Below are 23,678 nucleotides of genomic sequence, written 5' to 3'. Positions count from 1 at the left end.
TTTAAAGAAATCAATGAAAATTAGAAGTGAGTAGAAGATATACCTTATTTTCTAGAGCATTGCTCCACTCTTTCAATAAGTTAACATGCTGCACTGCTGAGCTGGCTTCGTGTGCTTTAATTTGTTGGTTTGTTCCCTGTGACAACAAAGAATTTATACATTTTAGCCAATTCCACTTCTTTTAAACCTACAAAGAAAGAGTATATCAAGACATCGAACCAACACTATGTATTTTGGTTCACGGATGCGTGTTGCAGAACTGTAGAGAGAAGGGAAATCTACTTGAGAATTTACAAAAGTCAGGAAAACATTTAATATAGCAAGTGTTTTATACAACTGCCATATATCTCCATCCAATAAACTCTATACGTCAGAGACAATAAAGGCGAGCAAGATTTACAAAATGAATTGTATTTCAGAGTCTTCTGTGTAGCTTTACACTAAATAAAGCATAATAAAACTCTCGAGGCATACAAAACCTAAAACGTCCAATTCCCCGAAGTGTAATTTAAACTTGTGTTGTATTTCATAAGCAGCTTCAAAAGCACTAAATTTACCCTCAGTTGAGTATTAAAGACAGATATTTAAGACAAATTCATCACTGGAAACTGCCAGCTTTATAAACTACTTTGAGAGATATTCCAATGACTAGTTTGTCATCCTAAGATGTTATCGTGATAGCTCTATGATATTCAAATATGCTGCCTCTGCACAACCTGTAAATGCTGTTACAAATAATCACTATAGAAAAAGTTTACAGAACACACATAGATCATATACAGAGTACATAAGATGCGGACCATATTACTTTGTTTGTATTGTGTTGCATTACACCTACTTCAGTAAGTGTTTTGCAATGCAGAGTGTATTCGCATCGATGGCAGATAAGCTCCAAAGAAACTGAAGAGGTTTCAATGATCCTCAAAGTATGTACTCTATATAAAGTATTAAAAATATATATGTGGATATATGTACATATATGCACACATATACATACATAAAATGAATGGCAATACATACGACATAACAGTGGGCAGGATTATAGCATTGATCAATTCTACAGCTAAGAGCATTACTGTTAACACTTAAAATGATGAATGCTCATTATTTAAAAAACTGGAAATACCTGCTGGAAGTAGTTTATTGAGAAGTGTTGCTACTTACAGTTCTTGTCTCTTTAAGCTATCATGGACTAACAAACGAACGACACTATCTGATAAACTCAATTTTTTCCTGTCAGCAGTTTCTGAAATTTCCTGAATAATCCTTTCATTATATAAGCATACAAAATCGCTACGATATATGCTATAGGGAGCAGAACATTACAAGTGATTGGAATACTACTTCTGAATCCAGTGTTGGATTTTATTTTTATCAACATCACAGGGAGTGCTAAGATTAAAATCTAGAACATTTTTTAAAATAGATTTCAGCTATACTTTGATTATACACCTATGTGCACACAGACATATGAATGCACATAATACATGTTTTAAATGAGCTCATCTATGTTTAAACTTAATAAAAATGCTAAGACAAACAAATGAAAGAAAATATAAACATACCTAGGTTAAGAAAATACTTTCATAGAAACAAGTGAAGTTACTGGTTTACTTTCTGAAGAACAGAAGTGACATTACTCTTATTCTAACTTACTAAGTTCTTCAAATATGTCAACCTCCCTGTTTCAACAAAGATGTACCTAACAACTGAACTCTCAAAGCATTACAGGAATGTACGGGTTTTTTATATCATTTACTTTTAAAATGGAAAAAAACAATCATGTGATGCTTAGTCATTTGGTGCAACTGGATGACTTTTTCTTAACCAAGACTAGAGAAGTCCAGAACTTTCACGTCAAAGAGTTAAGTTCTACTTGCAGACTTTCATCAATTGGGAAGTATAATTGTTATATACTGACCTGAAATGTGCAGCCATAACGCTTAAAACTACAGGTACTTGGGGCATTAATACATTCTGACAAATGTGCATTCAACTGCAATAGGAAAAAAATGTGAGTTTTGGCAAAAGACGTTTGCATGATAATGCTCAAAACATAAAGGGCACAGGTTATCAGATTTGTAGTGTGCCATTTGCAGAACATACAATACACGTGTGTATATTTTCTCCAGTCTGAACTAAAGTGCAAATACTTTATATACACATGTAAACCACACGCACATGCCAATACAGTATACAGTGTGATACATTTAGTATACAGTGAAACTTCTACTAAAGACTATTTCAATAAGCAACCCAATTAAAAAAGCAAACAAGAACAGTCTACAATTATTCATATTATTTCATTTGACTTTAATGAATGACTAATCTTTGCTCACCAAGTGATTTTTACTGGTGTTCTGGTTAAGTCTTAAGATCAGTTTCACTGTAGCAAAGTACATCTTTTCTAACTCTAATTGCACGAGGAACCAATTTTTCAAAACATAACATGCAATTCTCAGTGCCAAAATTAATGGTTATATTACACAAAAAAAGACTAAACAAGTACTGCATGAAACAGACAGTTTTATAATAGGTACAGTTAAGTAACTTTTTAAAATGCAGTACACGGGACTAAAACTGATTAGTAAAATGCCTGCATTTTTCACAGATTGAGATTTATTCCAGTATTTTGGATTATTATGAACACAGACCACTTTTCATTTCAAAATAAATCAATTCACAGAAGCATATGCATACATACAGACAACAGCCATTGCAGCACAGAGGGCAGCAGCTGGATGCAAACTGCCTAAAAGTTGGAGCAAAGAGCCATTTTTGCAAAGGATAGAGCAACAAACACCCTCTCTTCAAAAAGAGGATCTGCAATTTGTATTTCCCACAAAGCAGACAGGAGCTAGAGTCTAGCTCCTCAGCTGGTACCACTCTTTTGGCTTTCAAGATGTCATGTGAAATTCCCACACAATAAGTCCCATATGACTCAGCTCATCCACCTCCAAGGAAAGAAGGGGTGAACCAATTCTGCTTTGAACCTGTAGCTCTGGAACAGACAGGACAGGCTTTACAGTCTGATACCGAGATGCAGTCAGTCACTCATCTCTGATATACACCTATTACGTTTCACTATGTGTAGAAATTCATACTGTAGTTTCAAAAGAAACACACGGTTCAGAAAAAAGACTAAATAAGAACGAGACATGTGGTATAACAGGCTTACTAGAATGCCACATTTTCAATTTCTCCAAACTAGAAGTCTGCCAAAGAGTTATGAATTAAACATGAAAAGCTGCCATTTATTCTACAGTTAGATAGTCACTTTTTGTACACTACAGAATTTTCTCAAACTGTTAGGCAGGCATTTTTCCATTTTCGGCATTAGAATTGTTGTCCCTAACCATGCAGCTAAGTTATATATACACACATATATATATACACTGACGGCATCAGAAAAAAATTAAGCAACATGTAACAACGGATGATGCAGGGCAAGATTCAAGTTCTAATTCTACCAATGGTTTCAGAACTAATTTCTGGCTATATGTGCAATGAAGTGATAAAGCCTGGGTTATGTCATGCAAATTAGTGGGACAATTCTCTTTAGCAGTAAGATATACCTCTTCACAAAATAACTGCTCAAGATTTAGCTATGCATGAGTGCTCTAGAACCAGGGTCTAAACTCAGAAGTGTTTAATTCAGAAACTTGCTGACAGAATTGGCCCGGGATATATACTTTCTCTTTTCTTAGCAGTTTAATTTCTGTTAATCTAACATACATGTTAGATTTATTTATCCTAAGGGAAAATGCTGCTCATGTTTGGGAGGCACCTTGGGTACTGTGATATATGATTAATAATTTACAAGTGTAACTGAAGAAAAAATCCAACCGAGGAGGTATAAGTAGAAAGAGATAAACTGACATCCTCAGATCAGAAACTTGACTTTCTTTAAATGAGGTTTACAGAGTGCTGAAGACTTAAATAAGCTCTTCCCCATCCTCAAAGTTCTATCTGAGGAAAAAAATTAACGTACATCTACTGACAGAAGCTACTTATGCCTGCTTATTTATAAGAACACAGATCTGTTCGAAGAAGACCCTTCATGTGTTTGGGTTTTTATTTTGTTTGCTTCCTTTAATCTGGTCTATATTATCACTGTAAGTCTCTATGCATTAAGAGAAATTTTTATGCATTGTTGCATCTGGCTGTAGGCGTGTTGTATTCATGTTACCTTGTACGTCATGCTAATTCTCCAAGCATTTGTTATTTTTTCCCCAAATTTGATAACCTTACTTTACATTTTTCCATAGAATGATTCTGCTTTCTAGCAATTCACTTATATTTTTCTAGCCTTTATTAACTCTTGTCAATGTGCACTAAAGTTTCATTCACTCATTCTATTTTAGTACAGACAAACTATCACTACCCTGAGATGCTGCTCTGTTGTGCTCAACAAATGCTTTAGACTAGGGTAGGGTGGAGGGGGGATGCTGTTAAAAAAAAAAGCAGGAGAGACATGCGCTAGCCTTGAGTAAGCCAAGTGTAATATAGACACAAAACTAAGAAATTATTTTTTAAGTAGTTTTTCAATAAATCATTAAAGATACTTGAGTGTTATCACACTTAACTGTGTGGTAGAAAAAGCTTTTCTTTAGATCTCACATTTTAATAAAGGAAATGGCTTCTGGCAAAATTCTTGCGAGATCTTACTAAAAAGATATTTGATTTTCCAGCACAACACTGGGCAAGACTTCTTACCTCGCTCCTCATGAGTGTCTTAACACTACATTTATGAGGACATGAAACCATGACACATGGGCAGTCTGTATCTTCATGTTTCTACAGAGGAAAAAGCAAACAAACCACAAATCAGCTTGTACTCTGAAGTTAATGAGCACTTACCTGCAAAGAAAAGCATCCTACAATAATTAAATATGCACTTTTTTTCCCCAACATTAATCCTAATTGTGCAGAGTTACTGAACTGCTATTGCCGAAACATCCTTTTATGCTTTTGATAGATTCTGAACCAAAAATAAACATTTTCTTGTTTTTTTCATTAGAGTAAATCTACTTGCTTACTATTTTGTTTTTACTCAGGAGCAATGAAACAATAATAAAAATCAAGTTTTCTCCCCCAAGAATTACTCACAAAAATCAAGCACCTTTACAAGTGAATAGAACCACTGCAGATGTCTTTTTTTTTTTTTTAAGAATATACAGTGCATGGAAAAGCTCTCCAACAACATGCATTGCACCATCTCAGATAAGCTTTCCTTCCTATATAAGGATATTTCCCTTCCAATGTTTTCTAACTTTTATTCCCAAACATCTGATACTGAGTCTCATTGCTATACATCCAAAGTTCAAAGAGATGAAATTTATCACAATGCTAGGCAGGCATTTTGATCTGAACCTAGCTGATGACAGATACCTTAGTATAGCTGTCAAACCAAAACACCATAGAAAGGGAAGAAAATCAGGCCCAGTCTAAATGAATTTGCATTTCTTCTCAGTTTTTCTCAGCAAAATGAAAAATCTGGAAAAAAAGTTTTCATTTTGTGTCAAGGAAAGGTCCCATTCAACTTGAAACACACTGTTTCATTTCTGGTACTTAAGAAAAGCAAAGGAAACAAAGGTTTAGATTTATAAGCCCACTAGAAAAGTAAGATGATGTAGCATGCCACTTTTGCCCAGTACAGACGTCTATCTTTGAAACAAAACCAAGACAATGGAGACGCAAGCTCTGAGATGTGAAAGGTCTTGGTTCAGAGCTCAGTCATAAATCTGTGAGCATCGGAGAACGTATACGTCCTCGGTTTTAAAAGCAGATCGGGCATGCCGTTCTGCGTGAAGCAAGTCCATCCTGCGATCCCTCTGACACGCACTAACTCAACTTGGTGTAGCACACACAGAGACAGAAAGCAAGAAAGCCTAGGTTGCTTCTTAGCCAGACAGCCGGGACAGCCTCCTGAAACGTGGAAGGAGCTAGGTTCAGGCCTACCCCAGCAGGACATGGCTACCCAAACAGGCTCGGTGCTGGCACAGTCTGAAAACACCTCTCCCCAGAATAACTTCTGTCACAGCGACTGCAGTATTCTTCTGATAAAGAACAGCTTTAGGACCTTATCTTCTGACAGACTTAAGAACTGGACCTGGACCCCACTCATCCTGAGCACACCATGTCGCTGTGTTGAAGAGACATCACACACTACCATGCAGCTCTGGGAGCCTACTGTGCTACAGACTTGTCCAATTGTTCGGCAAATACAAAATTTAATATATATATATATATATACACACACAAACACACACACTCCCTTCTACCATCCTTTCCCTAATTTTAGCTCTCTTTAACCTACCTAAGCTTTCTGACAAAGGTCATGAAATAAATGCTGAAAGTTCCCTCACAGCTGATAACAAAGGCCCTGTGCAACTCACTGACAGCCCTCTCTCCAGCTCCTCTCCCAAGGCCCACCCAGTGAAACCAGTGACCTCAGGATACACCAGACTAATCTCATTCCCGTGGCAGAACCTCTTCCCACCAACCAGCTACGTTCACATGCTGCCAAGCACACAAAACCTAAAACCAAGGCAGCACATCACTTGGGTAGCACCACAATGGGGAGCATCGAGCACAGGTGAGGGAAGGCAGGATATTAACACGGCTCTCTAGAGAAGCTGAGGCCACATTAGGGACATATGTAGCCCCAAGAGCAGCAACAAGGGAGCAAGGTCTCATGCCTAGCCCAGTGGCCGGCCCAGCCAGCTCAGCTCTATTTCCAACTACTGACTGAAGTTCAGATTGCCTTGGCAGGGGCAGGGAGGTAGCAAAGAGCCTAGGCACCAAGTAATGCTGTCCTTCCAAATCTATATCATAATACTACCCAACTATAAATTTTATAGGACAAACATTCAACTAACTTTGTGGATTATCCATTAAAAAAAGTATAGTAATTCAGAAGGATGTCAGGTTACTAGTTTGTTTTAAATTACAGTACGGAAAAGGTAGATTTGTGACAAGAAAAAAAACTAATTTCTTTCATTTGAACCATATGCAAAAAGTTAACTCACCTAGCAACAGTACAGGCAAGACAAATGCAATCTAAAAAAAGTGAACTAACTTTGTTAACTAGAGAGTCTGCCTTCAACAACGGGGATTTCCTACCCCCCAAGATCATGGGATTCTATGAAGACACGAACCATATGTACTCCGGTAAAATTATTTTTGTTTCCATTTGCATACCTTTTTTCTCAGTACGCTCCCTCTATCTCCATTTTCAGTTCAAGTCACTGAGACCTGCTTCAGTCATTATTACATTAAAAAAAATTAGGCTACAGAAGCTAGAGATGAACTCAGCCTCTGGATGACAAAACTCTAATAGGTCAAAAGGAGCCTTTCGTTCAAATGTTCAGTCTCATTAAGCTTCTAATTCTTCTCATTACCAAAGTACAATGAGGTAACACAATCAGGTCATAAAAAAACCAACAACAGCAGCATTTCTATAATCACTGAATTTTTGAAAATCTAGGCAAGGATCTGGAGAAGATTTTGGAGGAGAAGAACAATTACTTGATTTACAACTATTCTTTTCTGTACTTCAGTGTAATATGTCATTCTTGTTTCCAACATGAATACATTAAAGGTGAATCATTGAGTTAAAAACCGGTAGAAAAACTAGTCTCAGCTTCTGAATATCTTGAAAGCTACCACTTGTTCAAAGATTTCGTAAGTGTTAAATCCACCAATATCTGGTGAAAGAGATTTCTGAAACCAAAAGAGTTTTATGTTCCTCAAAAGGTAAGGATGATTTCAGACTCAAAAATTTAACAATGATAACTACATTGCCCCAATAAAAATCAGTTGTTCACAAGGAACCCATGAGTATGTTGGTTAGATATGGAAAACCAGTTGCATAACAAGATACATCTAATACTCACTGATTTTGTCCATTAAGACTGAACACATTTTTTAGTGTCATTCTTTGTCTATTATCAATTCCCAACCTAAAGAAAATTCTGGGAGAATACCAGCCATAATGTAACTAAACACACTTTCACATTTGCATGTGCAAGAATAAAAAAGGTACATACAATATTCTTTGCCTTTTTTTTTTTTTTTTTTTTTACATCTCAACCACCTAATGCTAGGTAATTGCACAATTACTAATTGTACCGAACCTTGCAAATATATACTGAAATATGTTAAAGACAGATACTTCCAAACTTGGCAAACTTCTGTCTATGCTTTTTTGTAACAACATATCTGAGCAAAGAATGCGTCTCATCACTGTGAGGATTCACTTAACAATATACAAGAACATAGGTATCTATAGATACGACCACTCTTAGTATACTAAGACGGCTGAAATCTGAGACTGTCAAATTATAGAAACTATCAAATTATAGAAATTATGTAAATAAAATGAGCTATCATAATTACAGCTAGAGAGATTCAGCATAAAATATGGGAAATAACGCACACACTCAGCTTACAATTCTATGTGTAAAAAAAAGTATGGCGCTCTCATTCTCTGCTCTGTACTTAGTAATTCACAACAGGCTGCTTATCAGGCAAGCTACTTATATGCCAGAACAGCAAGAATTTGGCCTAGGCCTGTCCTGTACCATTAGTGGTCACACTAAGACATTCTGTTACCACGTTGCTGCCTTCCTTCCTCTCCTAACAGTTCACACTGTACCCAAGAAGGGTTAGACAAAAAAGATGTTATTTCTCCAGTCAATAGCTAATGCATATGTATTTCCAGTATAACATTTAACTGTTGTGATAGGAGTTTGATTTATTATATCAATTTAAGCAAAAGAGAAAAGGAAGGCAGAAGTTACTGTAGTATCATTATCAGGCAGTGAATCTAATTTACTTATTTATTTTTTAAAGTGCAGTATCTGAACATCAGAACTAACACAGAATACATTTCCCAGTCACTGTAGTAGCTGGTGCCTTCACAGCAAAAAAAAAAAAAAAAAAAGGTGTTCTGAAAGACAGCCTATTTTCTGTTTTGAGTTACTAAGTCTGAGAGGACAATACTGCATTGGCAGTTAAACATAACATGAAGAGTTATTCCTCCATATTAACATATGGAATCTTGAAACAAGAAAATACCGCACCTGCAACATAATCATTGGGACTTGGCTTTTACAGTATTTACAAGTTGTCTCCCGGTATTTACAGGTCTTCTCTACATGGTCTGGCAAATCTTTTCTTAGTATTTTTTCTTTGCAATCAGCACGAGGACATGCAAGTTCTTCAAATTGACAATCAGTTTTCAAATGCATCTGGAAGATGAAAAAAAGTCAAGCCGACTAAGTTTTGTGCATTTCTTCTCTCCTTTGAAGAGATCCCATGTTAAACAACTTCAGAACCAAAGTAACCTTAGGATCAAAGTAAGCAAAGTTACCTTGTGCACTTTAAATACCCACACAGCTCACTGCAGACTGCTCTATAACCATTCCTTCTGACTTAAATTACTAGATTACTGTTATGCCTTTGTGAGACAAAGCTGCAAGTTCTATATGAGTCTGGTGAAGCCAAAGGTTACACAACTCCATGCATAAACCACCACTTATGTCAGAGGATTAGCATTGGTAATAAAAATAAAAGAAACACACCAAAAAAATTCACATTTTTAAGGTATACATTAGGATTTTTCCCGATTTTTTTTTTTTAGTTCTCTCTCTAGTTCCTGTTTTGCACTTTTACATTTCAGAGCTTTAGTGTCACACAACCACATTATTTTTTACCACAATCCCTCACAGCATATCAAAAAGATGAATTCCAAAACAATCTAACTCTGTTCCAACTTTATAAATAAGCAAATTAATCACCAGTGTGAGCAAGACACTGGCCAGGGTTTTCATTTGCAAGATTTCTTCTCATTCTTTAACTCAAAAGAAGGCTTATGACTATGTTTGATTACTTACCAGTAATTGACCCAGAGACAGTTGTTCTTTGCAGCCCTTGTTTTCATTTCTGCAGTATATCTGAAGGGCAAGAAGTTCTCTCCTGCAACAATTATCCTTAAACACCTGAAGGGAAAAAATGAAATAAGATCAAAGGCCATTTCGTCTTAGAAACTTAAAACCTTTCAAGAATATGCAAGTTCAAAGAAAGAAGTCGCGCAATTCAGCTACAGCAATGTCATTTAATTTTAACCTTATGTGGCAAAAATAAAACGCTACCATTCAATTCTTCATGTGCACATCACAGATTTCTCCCCTGTGAAGCAGCCCAGTGACAGAAGATATTTGGACAGATGCTCTACTACTATTCCACCTTTACTATAAATACAATAAAGGGGAAAGGTAAAAGAAAAGATTATGATTTTTGCTATTTGTTTGTCTATAGAAGGTGTAAACTAGAACTCTTCATGTTATTTGGGAAGCTAGTATATTAGATACAATACCATAAGACCAAAAAAAAAAAGAGTTGAAACAGTGGTTTAAAGAGAGGATTTCAAGAAAGGCAGTCACACAACAACCAGCCTGGTTTGTCTGAACACCTATTTACACCTCTTAGAATTTCTGTAAGTATGTATTATCAGAGGTCTTAGTTCAGAGGAGGTTTACTATTTCACTGATAAGAAGGCTTTAACCATCTCTCCATTTTGATGTTTGTAAGCCTTTCCGGCATTTTTGTCTATAATAGAACTGCAAGAAGTTAGAAGTAGAGAGCTAAGGGGGTTAGACTTTGTACCTTTCACACATGATATCCCATTTAAAAAAAAAAAAAAATCTGTTTCAGAGACAATGTAATGACGCTACCAAGAAGCCCTATTGCTAGGGGCAGACACTGGGAAAGAGGACTTGATGCCGTTATGGCTGTCCTTTGCTGTTCTTAAGTGCAAACTGAATGGATAGAAACTTCTAGTTAGTTGAAACTGCATCCATGGCCATTTAGAAATACCAAAGACCAAGTCCAACCATGACTACTTCACTGAAAATGGGGTTTTGTGAAACGTATCCCTACAGCTTACGCAGTAACTACGGAACTGTTCTGCATGCCAGCATTTAATAACAACAACAGCACTGTCCACAGTGTCTATGAACCCATCCCCAGTAAAGACAAAACTACTGCAACCAATCTGACACAGGTCACTGATTTTTATTTACTTTTCAGATGCACATGTGAAGTTTAATGAATCAGCAAATCTCATTTAAATAACCAATTTTCAGCACTGCAGGTCATCCCCCCCCTTAAGTAATACACAGTGCTACTAGGCACAGCTTTGCCAACTGAAGTTAAGATAAGAAGATGATTCTTGAAGTTTTGCCAAGACTGTCTAAAAGCTCTTTAATGATTTTGGACACCAACATTCTGTGGGAAGAGACAGGTTTCCAGTTTCATGAAAATCACCATCTGACTTGCACACTTTGTCTAACATATTTAATATATGCTGCCCTTCGTGTCATCCTCCTATTTTAAAGATATTTGAACTTTCATCATAAATGTACATATTTATGTGTATTGGGAGCTAGAAAGGCAGAGCTGAAATGATGAATAAAGTAGACATCGTGATTACTGGTTTGAGCTCCTCAAAAGCCCATCCATGTCAAAACTGAATTAAGCACTGTTCAGAGAACTACTCTGTGTTAAGACAAGAAGAGACTAATGTACCCACTAGCATATTCTTGAAAATCGTTACTATTAGAAGCATTTATTCAGGCAGTAAAGACTACTGACACAAAGAATTTACTAAACACTTCAGGAAAGTCTAATGTAAAAAACGCATAAAGTCAAAAAGAATTTTCTCTACCCTCAACCCTTCAGAGGCAACACAAAGTTTTCTTGTGAAATACAATAGAGAGATTATCAGTGAAGTAACTTATCCAAATAAAGTCTCCGATTCTATTACACTTACTGTAACTCCACACTGTTTTGTTTCCAGTGTGGTTCACAGAATACCACCATGTAAAACAGAATTAGTCAACAAGCAGACATGATCTAGAGCCAAATCAGGAGTAAGGTTTGCTTAGACCTGTCACAGCCTCTGCATACCTACAGTAGATGCAATATTTGTTACCATCATCCCAGCTGATGAGAGAACTGCAGTATGTTGCTGCAGCTTCCAGCTATGAAACAACACCTGGATAGAGCATTAGGAATGAAGCCAGCACAGTTTTCTGCCATGTAGTTAACAGCAAAAATAAGCTGTCTTCCTAGATAAAATACATAGCTCAGATTCTAGAACAAAACTATGTTCTGTAAATAGCTTATTAGGCTTATGAAGTAATTGCCACAAAGCACTTAACACATCTTATGTACGCTATGCAATCTGATACTTTGAAGAAGAAATAATTTTAACAATACCTTGTCTTTCACTATGCTTTCTTGACAGGCTGTACATTTTGGACTCGAAGAACTGCAGAGAAAAGAAAAAAGCTGTATTTTAACTCAACTGAATTTTACAGTATAAGAACTTCAGACTAGTTAACTACTTAGTTAAGGTTGTTCAATGCTTTTTTTTAACTGTTAAAAGTGAATACAGTTTATTATAATGAGATAACATGATGTTACTTCAAAAATTTGGACAGTCTGGCATTTCCAAGGCAATAAGACCACCATGATGCCTCTGGACACCTGCACAGTGGTTTTCTTCAAGTCATCAAAATTCATCCCCTATTTTACAAGCCTGCAACTGATCCACAATTCTTGTTCCTTCTCTATCACTGCAAACAGGCAAAATATTGCATCTTTCAATTACCCAGATATTTTTCAAACAACACACAATTAAACTTTACTCTCTCTGACAGAATTTTAAATATTTTTTACCGTAAAAGGATACGTGTCCATCTCTCTCAAATCTGTTCTGGTTTTAGTAGCTGTTACAGTTCCCTGCTCCCTTTATCTAGTACAAATCCCTTTATTTCTTTGCAGCTACTTCTCCCCCAAGTAAAATGGGGATAACCATACTGATCTCCCTCATAAAGCACTGAGATCTGTGGATGAAAAGCACTGTTTAACAGCTAGGTACGTTTTTCTGTAAAGCATCTCACCGACAGACTGTGCAAATTGCTGCTGTTTGCAGCATTGCAGATCAATGTAGAAGACTGAATTGATTTGATTATTTTATACAATCAGTATAGTTCAGTATAGTTATTTCAAATCACCTCACTGGCTTCTACTCATTGAAGTGACCATTCTATATGTCTTAACGTACTTCAGAGCATCTTCACTGTCTCGTAGCTTAAATATCTGTGATATTTTTCTTAGGCAGAAACAAAAAGAAAGGAAGGGAGGGAAACTAATCTACTTGAGGGCATAGTGTTTAATACAATGTCATCCTTTCCTCGCTTTTACTGAATTCACTCAAGCATCCTACTTGCTCTTTTAAGCTACAGCTGCATATTGAGCAGACTTTTTTTTTTTGTTATCTACACTGACTCCCAGTTCTTTGTCCTCAAATAACCCTGGAAAGGAACCTGCTAGCATGTAATCAGTGTGCACAGCAGCATACCAACACTGAACGAAAAAAATTGGTGCCAGATACAGGAACAATTTAAACTTATTTTGCTTCCTGTTTTATGGCACACTTTTTATTTCTTAAAAAAACTATAAATTTAATTTTAAAGGATTTGTTTGCAACAGGCACTTAAATATGGTGAAGTAACTACAATGACAGAGTAGCGTGGTAGATGGCCCTACCCATGTGTTCTTTTCAATAACAGACTGGTTAAAAAACAGGAAGGTAAAATTACACACATTCTAGCTGCACTGTAATAAGCACATGTGCATGTCTCGCAGCAGGGAAGGAAAACTGCCCAGATTCCAGCAGTGCCAGAATCCTTACTGCTTAGATTGTTAAGGGTCTGCTCTGTCCATCTGTACACATCCAAGCATGCCAGGTGTTTGCTTTTCTGCAGTCACTGCTATTAACCATGTAAGAGCCTTCCAAAACATACATTCAGAAAGAAATAACTGCATTTCTTAAAACAAGCTACACCTTAACTGAAACTGTGTATTGAAAGAAAAGCTTTTTTCCCACCACCCTCCTCAATTTGGCATGCTGCAGCATAAAACCTACAGGAGCTGATCAGTGCGCTGCAGGCACCAGTATTTCCCCTGTACAGATCTTATTCTTTAACACATGACAGGGTAACGTAGTGTCCTATAACCTCTTTTGCCATATTGCATGTATTCTTAATTTGCACCTTCCCAAGCTTACAATATCTCCAAGTGAAATATAGCCTACTGCCTAGAATTAAAATGGTTACAAGAAGTAAATGGGAGATCACCAAAAGCTTCCAAAGACAAATCCTCTCTAGATTAGTAGTCCTATGTGTAATGTCCAGCGAGCTCATTTTGTTCTGTACCTCTGCTTTCGCAGGAGTAAATGGAAGTATTGACTGCTTAGTTACACCAGGAGATTAAAGCTTGGACAATGGTCTTCAAATATCAGACCAAGTGTCAAAATCACACTGCTGAATACAATCCCTGGCAATGTACCAAAGTTGAGAGGCAAAGAAATATACTTCCGTTGATGCATAGATATTTCTTAAAAGCTAGATACTCCTTCTTCAATAGCCACACTTTTATTCTTACCTACACTGGGAAAGATTGCATCTCTCAACGTTTATTTTATGTCTGCAACATACACTCACATATTCTACACTCTGGACCAAACATCTCAGCAACAGAGCAGCCAGCATCCACAAAACAAAAAGCCCCAGGCCACAGATGTAGAATGCTTGTGGAGCTTCATTTCCCCATAAGACATGACATTTACCCAAGGGTCCCACCACTCAATTGCAAAGACAGGTCCACAGGTAGGTCAGGTACTATCACCAATGAGCCTCTGCAAGGCTCACTTCCTCACACAGCCACAGCTCCAGATTATTAAATGGGTTCTAGACCGAAATAGCTACCCAGTCTGCACTCCAGGCAATGCAATTTTTACTTAATTTAACACTGCATGGAATTAAAACACATTACCAATAGTTTCAACAATATTTATGGAAAGTTTAATTCATCTTCACCCAGCGGAGAACACAAATTACTGTGCCAGCATATAGATAAGAAATAAGCAAGCAAGCGACAAGATGAAGTCTACTTCCAGCCCCGGGCATTAGCTTAATGTATGCATAGAACTATGGTGGTGTTCATCCTGTTTTCAGCAGTTCACAAGTTTTAAATATGTTTCAGTACAAGAAGAGTTACCTTAGCAAGACATTCATGCAGGTCTCACAGAATCTGTGTCCACATTCAGTCTGTTTAGGATTGCATAAGATGAGGTGACATTTTTCACATTTATACTTATCCTCCACAGCATTTACGAATTTCTCTTTGTAGCCGCCTTGCTCTGGAACATAAATTGATGCTGAAGGACTGCGATCGGGATTGGCCCTTTGTTGTACCATTTCTACAGATAAAGGAGGTTCTGTCTTCTTACTGGCATCCATGCTCTAAGATAATTTCTGTGAAGAAATAAAATAAGAAAACCTCTGAGAAATGAAGGCTTTTTCCATTTAAATAAAACAAAACATATCCAGCATCTGACAGACTATGTAAAAACAGAAAGCGCTAAGAAAGGTGTCTCCACACATCACGCACACAATACACATATAAAGTAAATATATCCGCACAGGTGTATTAAGCTTAACAACTCTGTAAAGTATTCTACATTTTAAAGGCTCTAGAAGGTGAAGAATTAAGCCCTATTCCTGAAAGGATAGCCTTAGTTATCTGTGGGCATTGCTCTGGGAACAAGGAGGAAGAGTTCTTTTTATTCTTCTATCCCTGTCACTGAAAAACGTCAGTAATATTGAAGTCATACCATTAGAGGAAGCAGCAGGGTGTGCGGACGACAAGGCGTGCTGGTACAGTGCCATGCTCAACTTTGCTTACATGCTACTGCAAAAAGCACACGACCACTACTGTCCTATACGGGGTATCTGGAACCTACACAGCTCCATTGCAAGCTCCTCCTGTCTATCTCATGCAACAGCAATGTGTAAGACGCACCGTTCTAAGCCTGTTTTAGAACAAAACATCAGGTTTTTACTCATTAAACAGCTTTCCAACCTCTTCATCATACATTCCCACATGAAGAGAGCAGGTGACACAACTCTAATTGGCAGATGAGATACGTCGACATAACATGGCCACTTGATTAATTCACTAGGATGAAGCACAACTGACAGGCAGCTGAGAAAATAATTAATGCAGTTGAAGACTGAATTACAATAGCTATTATCCTGGACTGTGATACCTCTAGGTCAGCACGCAATGAATTAGCAGAGCAACAGAGGAAGAACACTGCATATTAAATCTGAAAACCTGCTTTGAATAACTTCCTTGCTTATAGAATCTTAGAACAGAAACACAGAATCGTTTCAGCTGGAAAAGACCTTTAAGACCACCAAGCCCAGCCATCACCTAACACTACTAAGTCTACCATTAAACCATGTCCTTAAGGAGCCACATCCACGTCTCTTACATACAGCTCCAGGCATGGTGACTCCACCAGTTCCCTGGGCAGCCCGTCACAATGCCTAACCACCCCTTCTGTGAAGGGATTCTTCCTGATACCCAATTTAAACCTCCCCAGCGCAACCTGAGGCCACTTCCTCGCATCCTGTCATTTGTCACCTTATCCTGCAGTCAAAAAATCTACGGATTCTTAAATACAAAAACAAAACAAAAACCCGTCACCTCAGCACATGAAGGATCAAGCATATTTGGAGGATAAAACCCCTATTTACATAAGAGAAATACTTCACTATTTACAAGAGAAAGGCCTTCTTCAGCTCTCTCTCCATGTTAACCGACATTTAAGGCATAAGCCTATTCCACTGCTCCAGTTGCTCCCTAACCACTAAAGCTATAATTCAGCTTTAAGAAGCAGAAAGAAGAAATGAGGCCCAGTTCATTTCTCAGTTATGAAAGAACATCCACAAACACTACAAAGGGAGTCAAGTACCTGACCTCCCAAATACACAAACTTACACTTCCATCACGTACACACTTTGTAATCTCTTAGTTTCCCTTGCCAAGCTCAAAACAAGTACTTGTAATTAAATGTATTTTCTTGTAGATCATTTCTGAATCTGTACTTTAGGTATAGAATTCTCCACAGAGACTAAACAGACAAGGAAATTTCATTCATCTCTGATACCAACTGTTTTTCTTAAAAGACAAAATCACCGATACCACTTCGTATCTTTACCAACACCAGCTAAACACGAGCAAAGGTGTTCAGTGAAGAATCCACACTTCAGTGCCCTCCCATCCCAGGGGAAAGCCTCTCCGTATCTCCATCAAATACAGAGAAAGCCTGAGGAAAGCCATCCTCATAACTTGAGTATATAGATTCAATGATTGTGTTGTACTCAAAGCAACAATAAAAAACACATTTTCTACAGTAATCAGAAATATAAAGTCTGGTCCATAATTTGAGTTAATGTCTGCCTGCTCCTTATCTAGTCTTCAAAGACTGTTCTGCCAAGGCATTAAACTCTGCAGTCTGAAGCAGAGAAAGATCAGTGCTGAACTGAAAGCAATTTGCACTTCTCTTTAATGAAGAAATTCAGATTAATTTAGACGAGGGAAGCAAGCAAAGCCTGAACTAAAGTTTCAGCAGCAAGCATAAAAGCGGACTACGACCGCACTGAAGAGGCAATTCAAGAGGTTGCAACCAGTACACAAGAGACAAGACATGATGCTGAGAACAAGAGTCTTGGAGGCAAGAAGGTTAAGAGAACTGCCATGAGTGAGAAAGGAAAGCAGCTAATGAAAGTAGTTTAGCATTAGAGATTGCCCAACTCCACTGGCATTGCTGAACATCCATGGCTGGGCAGAGGTGACCCCATCATAAGCTTAGGACTTGGCTCTTTGTTGAAGGGTGCAAGGCAAAAGGAGATTAGAAAAAGAGGAAAAGTGTTATTCCATAAGCAGCTGAACTGGTAAAACTTAACTACCTATGGATTTGTTTCTTGTGCATGATTGCAGGAAAAGCTAAAATTCAGTTTCCTGTTGGTTTAAAACATGCAGATACTAATTTCTCTTTTCCCTCTGCAACTCCATATTCTTTTGTCATATTTGAGACTTCTACCATTCGGTCAACTTTTGAAGTCAACAACCAGCTTCAAGCACACTGATGGGTGAGAACAACAAATACAGGGAACGTGATTTTCCTTAGAGTGCCAGAATAAAACAAGACACGGCCTGATTCTGACCCACAAAACAAACAAAAAGAGGCACTAAAAGAGGTGCTGCAGGGAGAATTGGCAAGTCAAGACAGCACAAAGTGCCTGAACTTATGCACCATACAAAACAACTATACTGAATGTTTGCTTCCTCATCCTGTTTCTTCAAAACAAAAAGGAGCTAAATATCAGATATTTAAAGTCTTTCAAAAGCATTATTTCTTCATGGAAACTGAGTAATTGGTCACAAGGAGGCAGGGGTGAAAAGAAGAATACTCAAGATTCAGTTGAGAAAGAGTACTGAATGCCAAATGAACAGCAGGTGAGAGTTTCACAGAGATATGAAACTGCTCAGTGGCTGAACTGTCAGCTGGAAAAAGAGATTTCATACCAAAATAAGCTGCACAGTGCTCCACATGACTCCCCTTTTGGAATTGGTATATTGAATATCATGTCACAGAAAACAACCAGAAAGCACACCGATAAATAAAGTTTACTATGCAATATGCTTAACAGTGAGATTTGTGCGCTTCAGCTTTTTTGGTTTTGTTTCATGAAGAAGTATGTCAGACAAGAAAAGCTAAACAAGTGCAGCACTACAGCAGCCAGCTTGGTGAGGAATTCTCTTCCGCAGCGCTCTGAACAGCCAGCATTTTCTTAGGCAGCAAAACCAGGAAGCCATTCATAAAGTGCTGCAATAAAAATACAACAGAGAACTGAGCTTAAAAGAACACTAAAACCTCTTTATTACAACCCAAAAGCTGCATTTAACAAGGAGGTGGGGAGACTTGATGTTCATCGCAAACTGCACACACAAATTAAACTACTGTATGCACAGAGCTACATCCTCAGGCATGAGTTACGTGCTATTACACACGTATATGAGATCAATGGTGAACACAAGTGCAAATACTACAATTCAGCTGCCATCCCTTTGCAAACAGCTTTCTATTACGGTTTACATACCACTACAGGGTGACATCTGCAACGTCGTCTTTTCCTTTCCAGGACTCTCAACAGTGGGACTCAGATTATACCCCCATAATCAGGTTTTAAACTGCCAACAAGAGGCACTTTTGAAGTCACACCTCAGTAAGATACTACGTGCTTACAGTAGTAAAGATAACCACTTCTAGAAAGCAGGGAGGTGAGCCTGGCTAGAACATTCAAGATATGTCAGTTCTGGTGGGAGCTGCCGACTCCTAAAGGCATGGCAAGCTGCCATCAAGTCAAAGACTTCAGTCCTTGTTCAGCAAGCTAAATCTGAACTCCTGATTCACCACTAGCTGCTTCCTTAAGCTCCAGCTTTCTTATCCCTGGGAAAAGTGATCACAATAACAAGAATCAATTTTAGACGTCTTAAAACTCAGTCTGTTGGACAAACTGTTAAATCTTGGACAATCATCATTCAGGACAGATCAACACAGAAAAAGAGGCACAATCTCCAAGGTTGGTTCTGTCCACTATTGATTACAATTCTTTCAGCCGTTTCTCATGCAGTCAGCATACGCTTACAGTCACGCTTCTTCAGAGTAACAAAAGTGGAGATTCTCTGGTCATCGTGTCTGTGACAACGCTTGCTCCCCCAAAGTCGGTCACGTCTTGCTGAGCTCTATTTTGTCATTCCTCTTAATACAAGTGAGGTCCAGCCTCAGATACTAAAGTGTCAAGTAGTATTTCAGGCCGCACATACTGCAACAAAGGTCAGTACAATTTCTTCTTTCTCAACTCATACTAATATTAGAAACTGGAAGCAAAAGTAAGTTTACCGACTTGACTTAAGATGTTCCAAGAATTAGACAGCATGGAAGTTACCAAAACAGCATTTTTCTCTTTCCTTGTTTAAGCAAGAACGCTGCTCTCGTTGCAGAGAGGGCAGACATCCTAGAAATCTGCGCTAAAGTTTTTGAATTATGCCACATAGTTGGCTTTTGTTGTTCGGTTTATTTGCTCCTTAGGAATAAAACTCATTTGCAACTTAGAAATACAATAAAGCTTCTAAAAAATTTTAAAATAAATTTACATCTGAAATAAAAAAAGACAAAAACAATCCGTAACTCTTACTGAATCCCCAAAAAGCTCATTTAGAATTGGAACGCAGTATTTACTACTTAGCAAGCTCTGCATGAAGACAGTTTCAATACATTGGCAATATAAAGCAAATAAGCTTTTACCAAAACTTTAAAATCAAAAAAGGTCAACAAGTTATTTCAATAAAATGTTTATGTTATGAAGATAACAAAAGATACAATCTACTTTTGTTTTACTTAGGACAGAAAAGCTTTTCCATCAAATTGCAAGCTACACTAACAACAGAAGTTACCCAAAGAGAACGGTGCTGCACACACAATACCTAAATTAAGCTCTGAAAGAAGAAACCTGAAGTTGGATGGGAGCTAAAGATCACAACAGAACAGTGACCAATTAAGATGATCCGACCTTTCTTCTTCAAAGAGCAGCATTTATATTTTTATTTAAGAAGTGTAAGAAAACACAAACTTTAGTGTCCTATCCTAACTAGGCCATTTTTGGTAATATGGAGTGTTTTCTTCTTAAACCTAGTTTTTACTGAAATAGGGCTCCTTGTTTTCTATCCATCCTTCCATTCATGTATCAGCCTCTCGAAAAAAATACAACACAACCAACTGGGAACCAACTGTACAGACAGGTCTCATGAAAATGGGCAGCTCTGTGGGGAACAGAAAGAGAAACTTAATGTAGCATCCCAGTGAGTAAAAGGCTAGGAAAGTGCAACCTCAAACACCACCGCCTCTGTGTGGTCTATCAGCTGGCCAGTCTGCATAAGCTACATCTAAACCACCAGCTCCCCCTTGTCTAGGCAAACTGGGTGGTCTTCATCCTCTCTATTACTGTAATGGGAAGGTAGGGTGTTTGAAGGCCTTTTTTTTTAATTATTGAGGAAGGGGGAGAATTGGGTCAAGAAGGGGATATAGTGCACAGATTTGTAGGAAACCAGACACCAGACTTCTTCAGTTTCAGTCTTCACAGAATTTTCTTTTGTAATTTACAGGATACCCTCAGAGAACCAAATAATTGTTTACTTGCAGTGGTATTTCTAGTTCTTCAGTCTTCCTAGCCTACGTGTTTCTATCACAAAGTTATTGCTTCAAGTTATCGCACAGAATTACTTTAAACGATGAAAAAATTAACTTTGTCTTTCAGCATTTTATAGCTTCTAATAAATTCCTAGTACATACCTATTGAAAAGAACATACACCTCTCTTTTACTATCTTTTAGACAGTCTTCCGACTCAATTTTGCTTGCACTTCTGAATTCAATTATAATATACAACATACTGCCATAACACGATGACTGGTTAAAACAATAATGCAAGCTGAAAGGAGTATATCAGTGACAACATATTATCAATTTATCCAATGCAACAAATGTCAAAAAAAATTAAAGCTGAGCAGGAAGACTGCCATGGGTATTTTGACTCCAGAGCTCCTGAGCATGAGGTATCTCACTGCATAGGCCTGGTCTCACAGCATCCAGGCACCACCTTGGCCTGATGTTCAGGCCAAAGCCCCACAGTTGTTGAGTCTGAGCAGGGGCACAGAAGAAGAACTGAGAAATAAAATGTAAGTAGTTTAACTCTCACCACAGAAGTATCTAGGTAGTGACCAAAGCAGCACTGGAGCGGCAGGTTTGAAAGCACAGGATCATCCATTGATTTTGCCTCGTACCAAGTTCAAAAGTCACTTCCCTCTTCTTGTTTGTACAGGGAAGTTAATGATTTTTCCCCTCCGTGCGCTTGTTCTGTTTGATGCACTGTTTACTGTCTCTGTACAACACGTACAGGATCAACCACCAGTGCTTCGGTGTTTCTAGTGTATGCTTTGTGGGGAAGTTCTGAGGGGCACCAAGGGGGGACAGGGGAGGGTTGCAGTCACCAACTTCAGGTATAACTTTACACGGTGAAAAGCATGAGACCATCCCTCACGTTTTTTCGTGCAACACATTCAAATACTAATTCCTATACAAAAATAAAAGCAGCACTGGCATGTAAAAACTTTTTCATGTAGTAAAAAGAACTGGGTATTTTAACTGCTATAACCTTCATCTTACACTTGTGTAAGCATCCACCTTCCTTGCATAAACTAATACAAACCAACTTTGAACATGACCTTGATGTAACATACAAAATAGAAAAAAAAATCAACAGGGAGTTGGGAGAAAAGAATCACTACTTGGATATAAGCACATAAGATACAAGCATCTGAATGCACACGGGAAAGACTGAGTACTCTCTGCATGAGAAGCTTTGGCCATTCACTAGCTCTTCAGTCAGTTATTAGGTACAGTACCCTGGAATCATTCAGCTTGGAAGAGACCTCTGGAGGTTATCTAGCCCAACCTCCTGTTCAGAACAAGGCTAACTTCAAAGACTGGGCTGCTCAAGGCCTTGCCCAGCTGAGTTTTCAAAACCTTGAAGACTGACAATACCACAGCCTCCCCGAGTAACCTGCTCCAGTGCTCAAAACTCCCGCTGTGAAGAAGTTATTTTATAGCTATTACAATACGATCTGGTACAGAGAAAAGGCCTATCCTTATACATGAACTGCTATGCTCTCAAGCAACTAAAGCAGGTTTCACCATGTTTAAGGGCTCTACGCACTAAAAATTACTGAACCAATAGCAAAACTGGATTTGGGTTGAATGGTATAGACTATTCCTTCTTTTCCTAGGTGAACTGGGAAACCGTAAGTATAAAAAAAGATCTGGTATCTTGAAGTACTTTCAAAAGAATAACCATGTATGTCGCTTGAACCACAGATATTACAACACTGGGTCCTTCCTGTGTTCCAGTTTGCAAGATTACTGAATAGCAGAAAATGAGTGGTAAGTTAGTTTCATATTTTATTCTTTTAACTTTTTAACACTTTCTTTGTCTCCATGTCTTTCAACTACATATTCACGTGAAGTGACTTACAGCATTAAACAAGACAGCACCTCAATACAACAAGCTCAATTTAGCAAGCCTGCTAGACTGTACTTTCATGGAAACAGTTCTAATATGCTTGTTACACTGAGCAGTAATTATATCACTATTAAGAGTTCAGAATAGGAATATTTGTAAGTAATAATGTAGTATTCATTCTTTTTGGAATCCAAGAGCCCAGAGACTGACAATTTTAATAACTACTCAGTGTTGAGTAGGATAATTAACAGCCAGTCTAATATAAACTGCAGCAAGGGGTGGGAGTAACAACTCAAAGAGAGTTTTGATTTTAGGTTATTGAAAAAAAAGGCAGCAGAAAAGTAATTCAGTGTAATTTAGTACTGCTTAAAAAGTCAGCTTTTCTATGTATAACTTAATTTTTTGAAAGTTAACATCATTTCTTTCCAATCGTGACATATGAGATAGCAAAACAACCAAGATTCAGTTTGAGGCAGTAGTAAAAAGTGCTTGTATTTCAGCTTGCACTTGCTATCTACAGCTCTTAATAATTACTTCATAATCTCAGTGGGCTACCAAAACACAGTATAAAATCATCTGAAGTACAAGAAATCAAAAGCCTCTTTCAGAAATCAAA

The 23,678-nt window shown here is 37.8% G+C and overlaps 1 protein-coding gene across 15 annotated transcripts in view; it reads right to left on the bottom strand.

Annotated features, from left to right (window-relative positions):
* Positions 1-23,678, bottom strand: part of TRAF3 (TNF receptor associated factor 3) — a 72,278-nt gene that overhangs the window by 19,059 nt on the left and 29,541 nt on the right. For 11 of the 15 annotated variants that reach the window (XM_080593948.1, XM_080593950.1, XM_080593946.1 and 8 more), the window contains 7 exons: positions 15,133-15,389; positions 12,286-12,337; positions 9,900-10,004; positions 9,087-9,254; positions 4,717-4,797; positions 1,922-1,996; positions 44-136 (listed from right to left, as the gene is read on the bottom strand). In XM_080593948.1, coding sequence (XP_080450074.1) covers positions 44-136; positions 1,922-1,996; positions 4,717-4,797; positions 9,087-9,254; positions 9,900-10,004; positions 12,286-12,337; positions 15,133-15,374 — 816 coding nt within the window. In that variant the 5' untranslated portion in view covers positions 15,375-15,389. Of the gene's footprint in view, positions 1-43; positions 137-1,921; positions 1,997-4,716; positions 4,798-9,086; positions 9,255-9,899; positions 10,005-12,285; positions 12,338-15,132; positions 15,390-15,748; positions 18,812-23,678 lie in introns of all 15 variants that reach the window. The other 4 variants (XM_080593944.1, XM_080593945.1, XM_080593949.1 and 1 more) reach the window with 3 other exon arrangements.

Source organism: Anser brachyrhynchus, assembly GCF_964034855.1.
Source record: "Anser brachyrhynchus genome assembly, chromosome: 5".
NCBI classification, from domain to species: Eukaryota; Metazoa; Chordata; class Aves; order Anseriformes; family Anatidae; genus Anser; species Anser brachyrhynchus.
The sequence above is the reverse complement of the archived record's forward strand: the minus strand, read 5'-3'. Positions and strand labels throughout refer to the sequence as shown.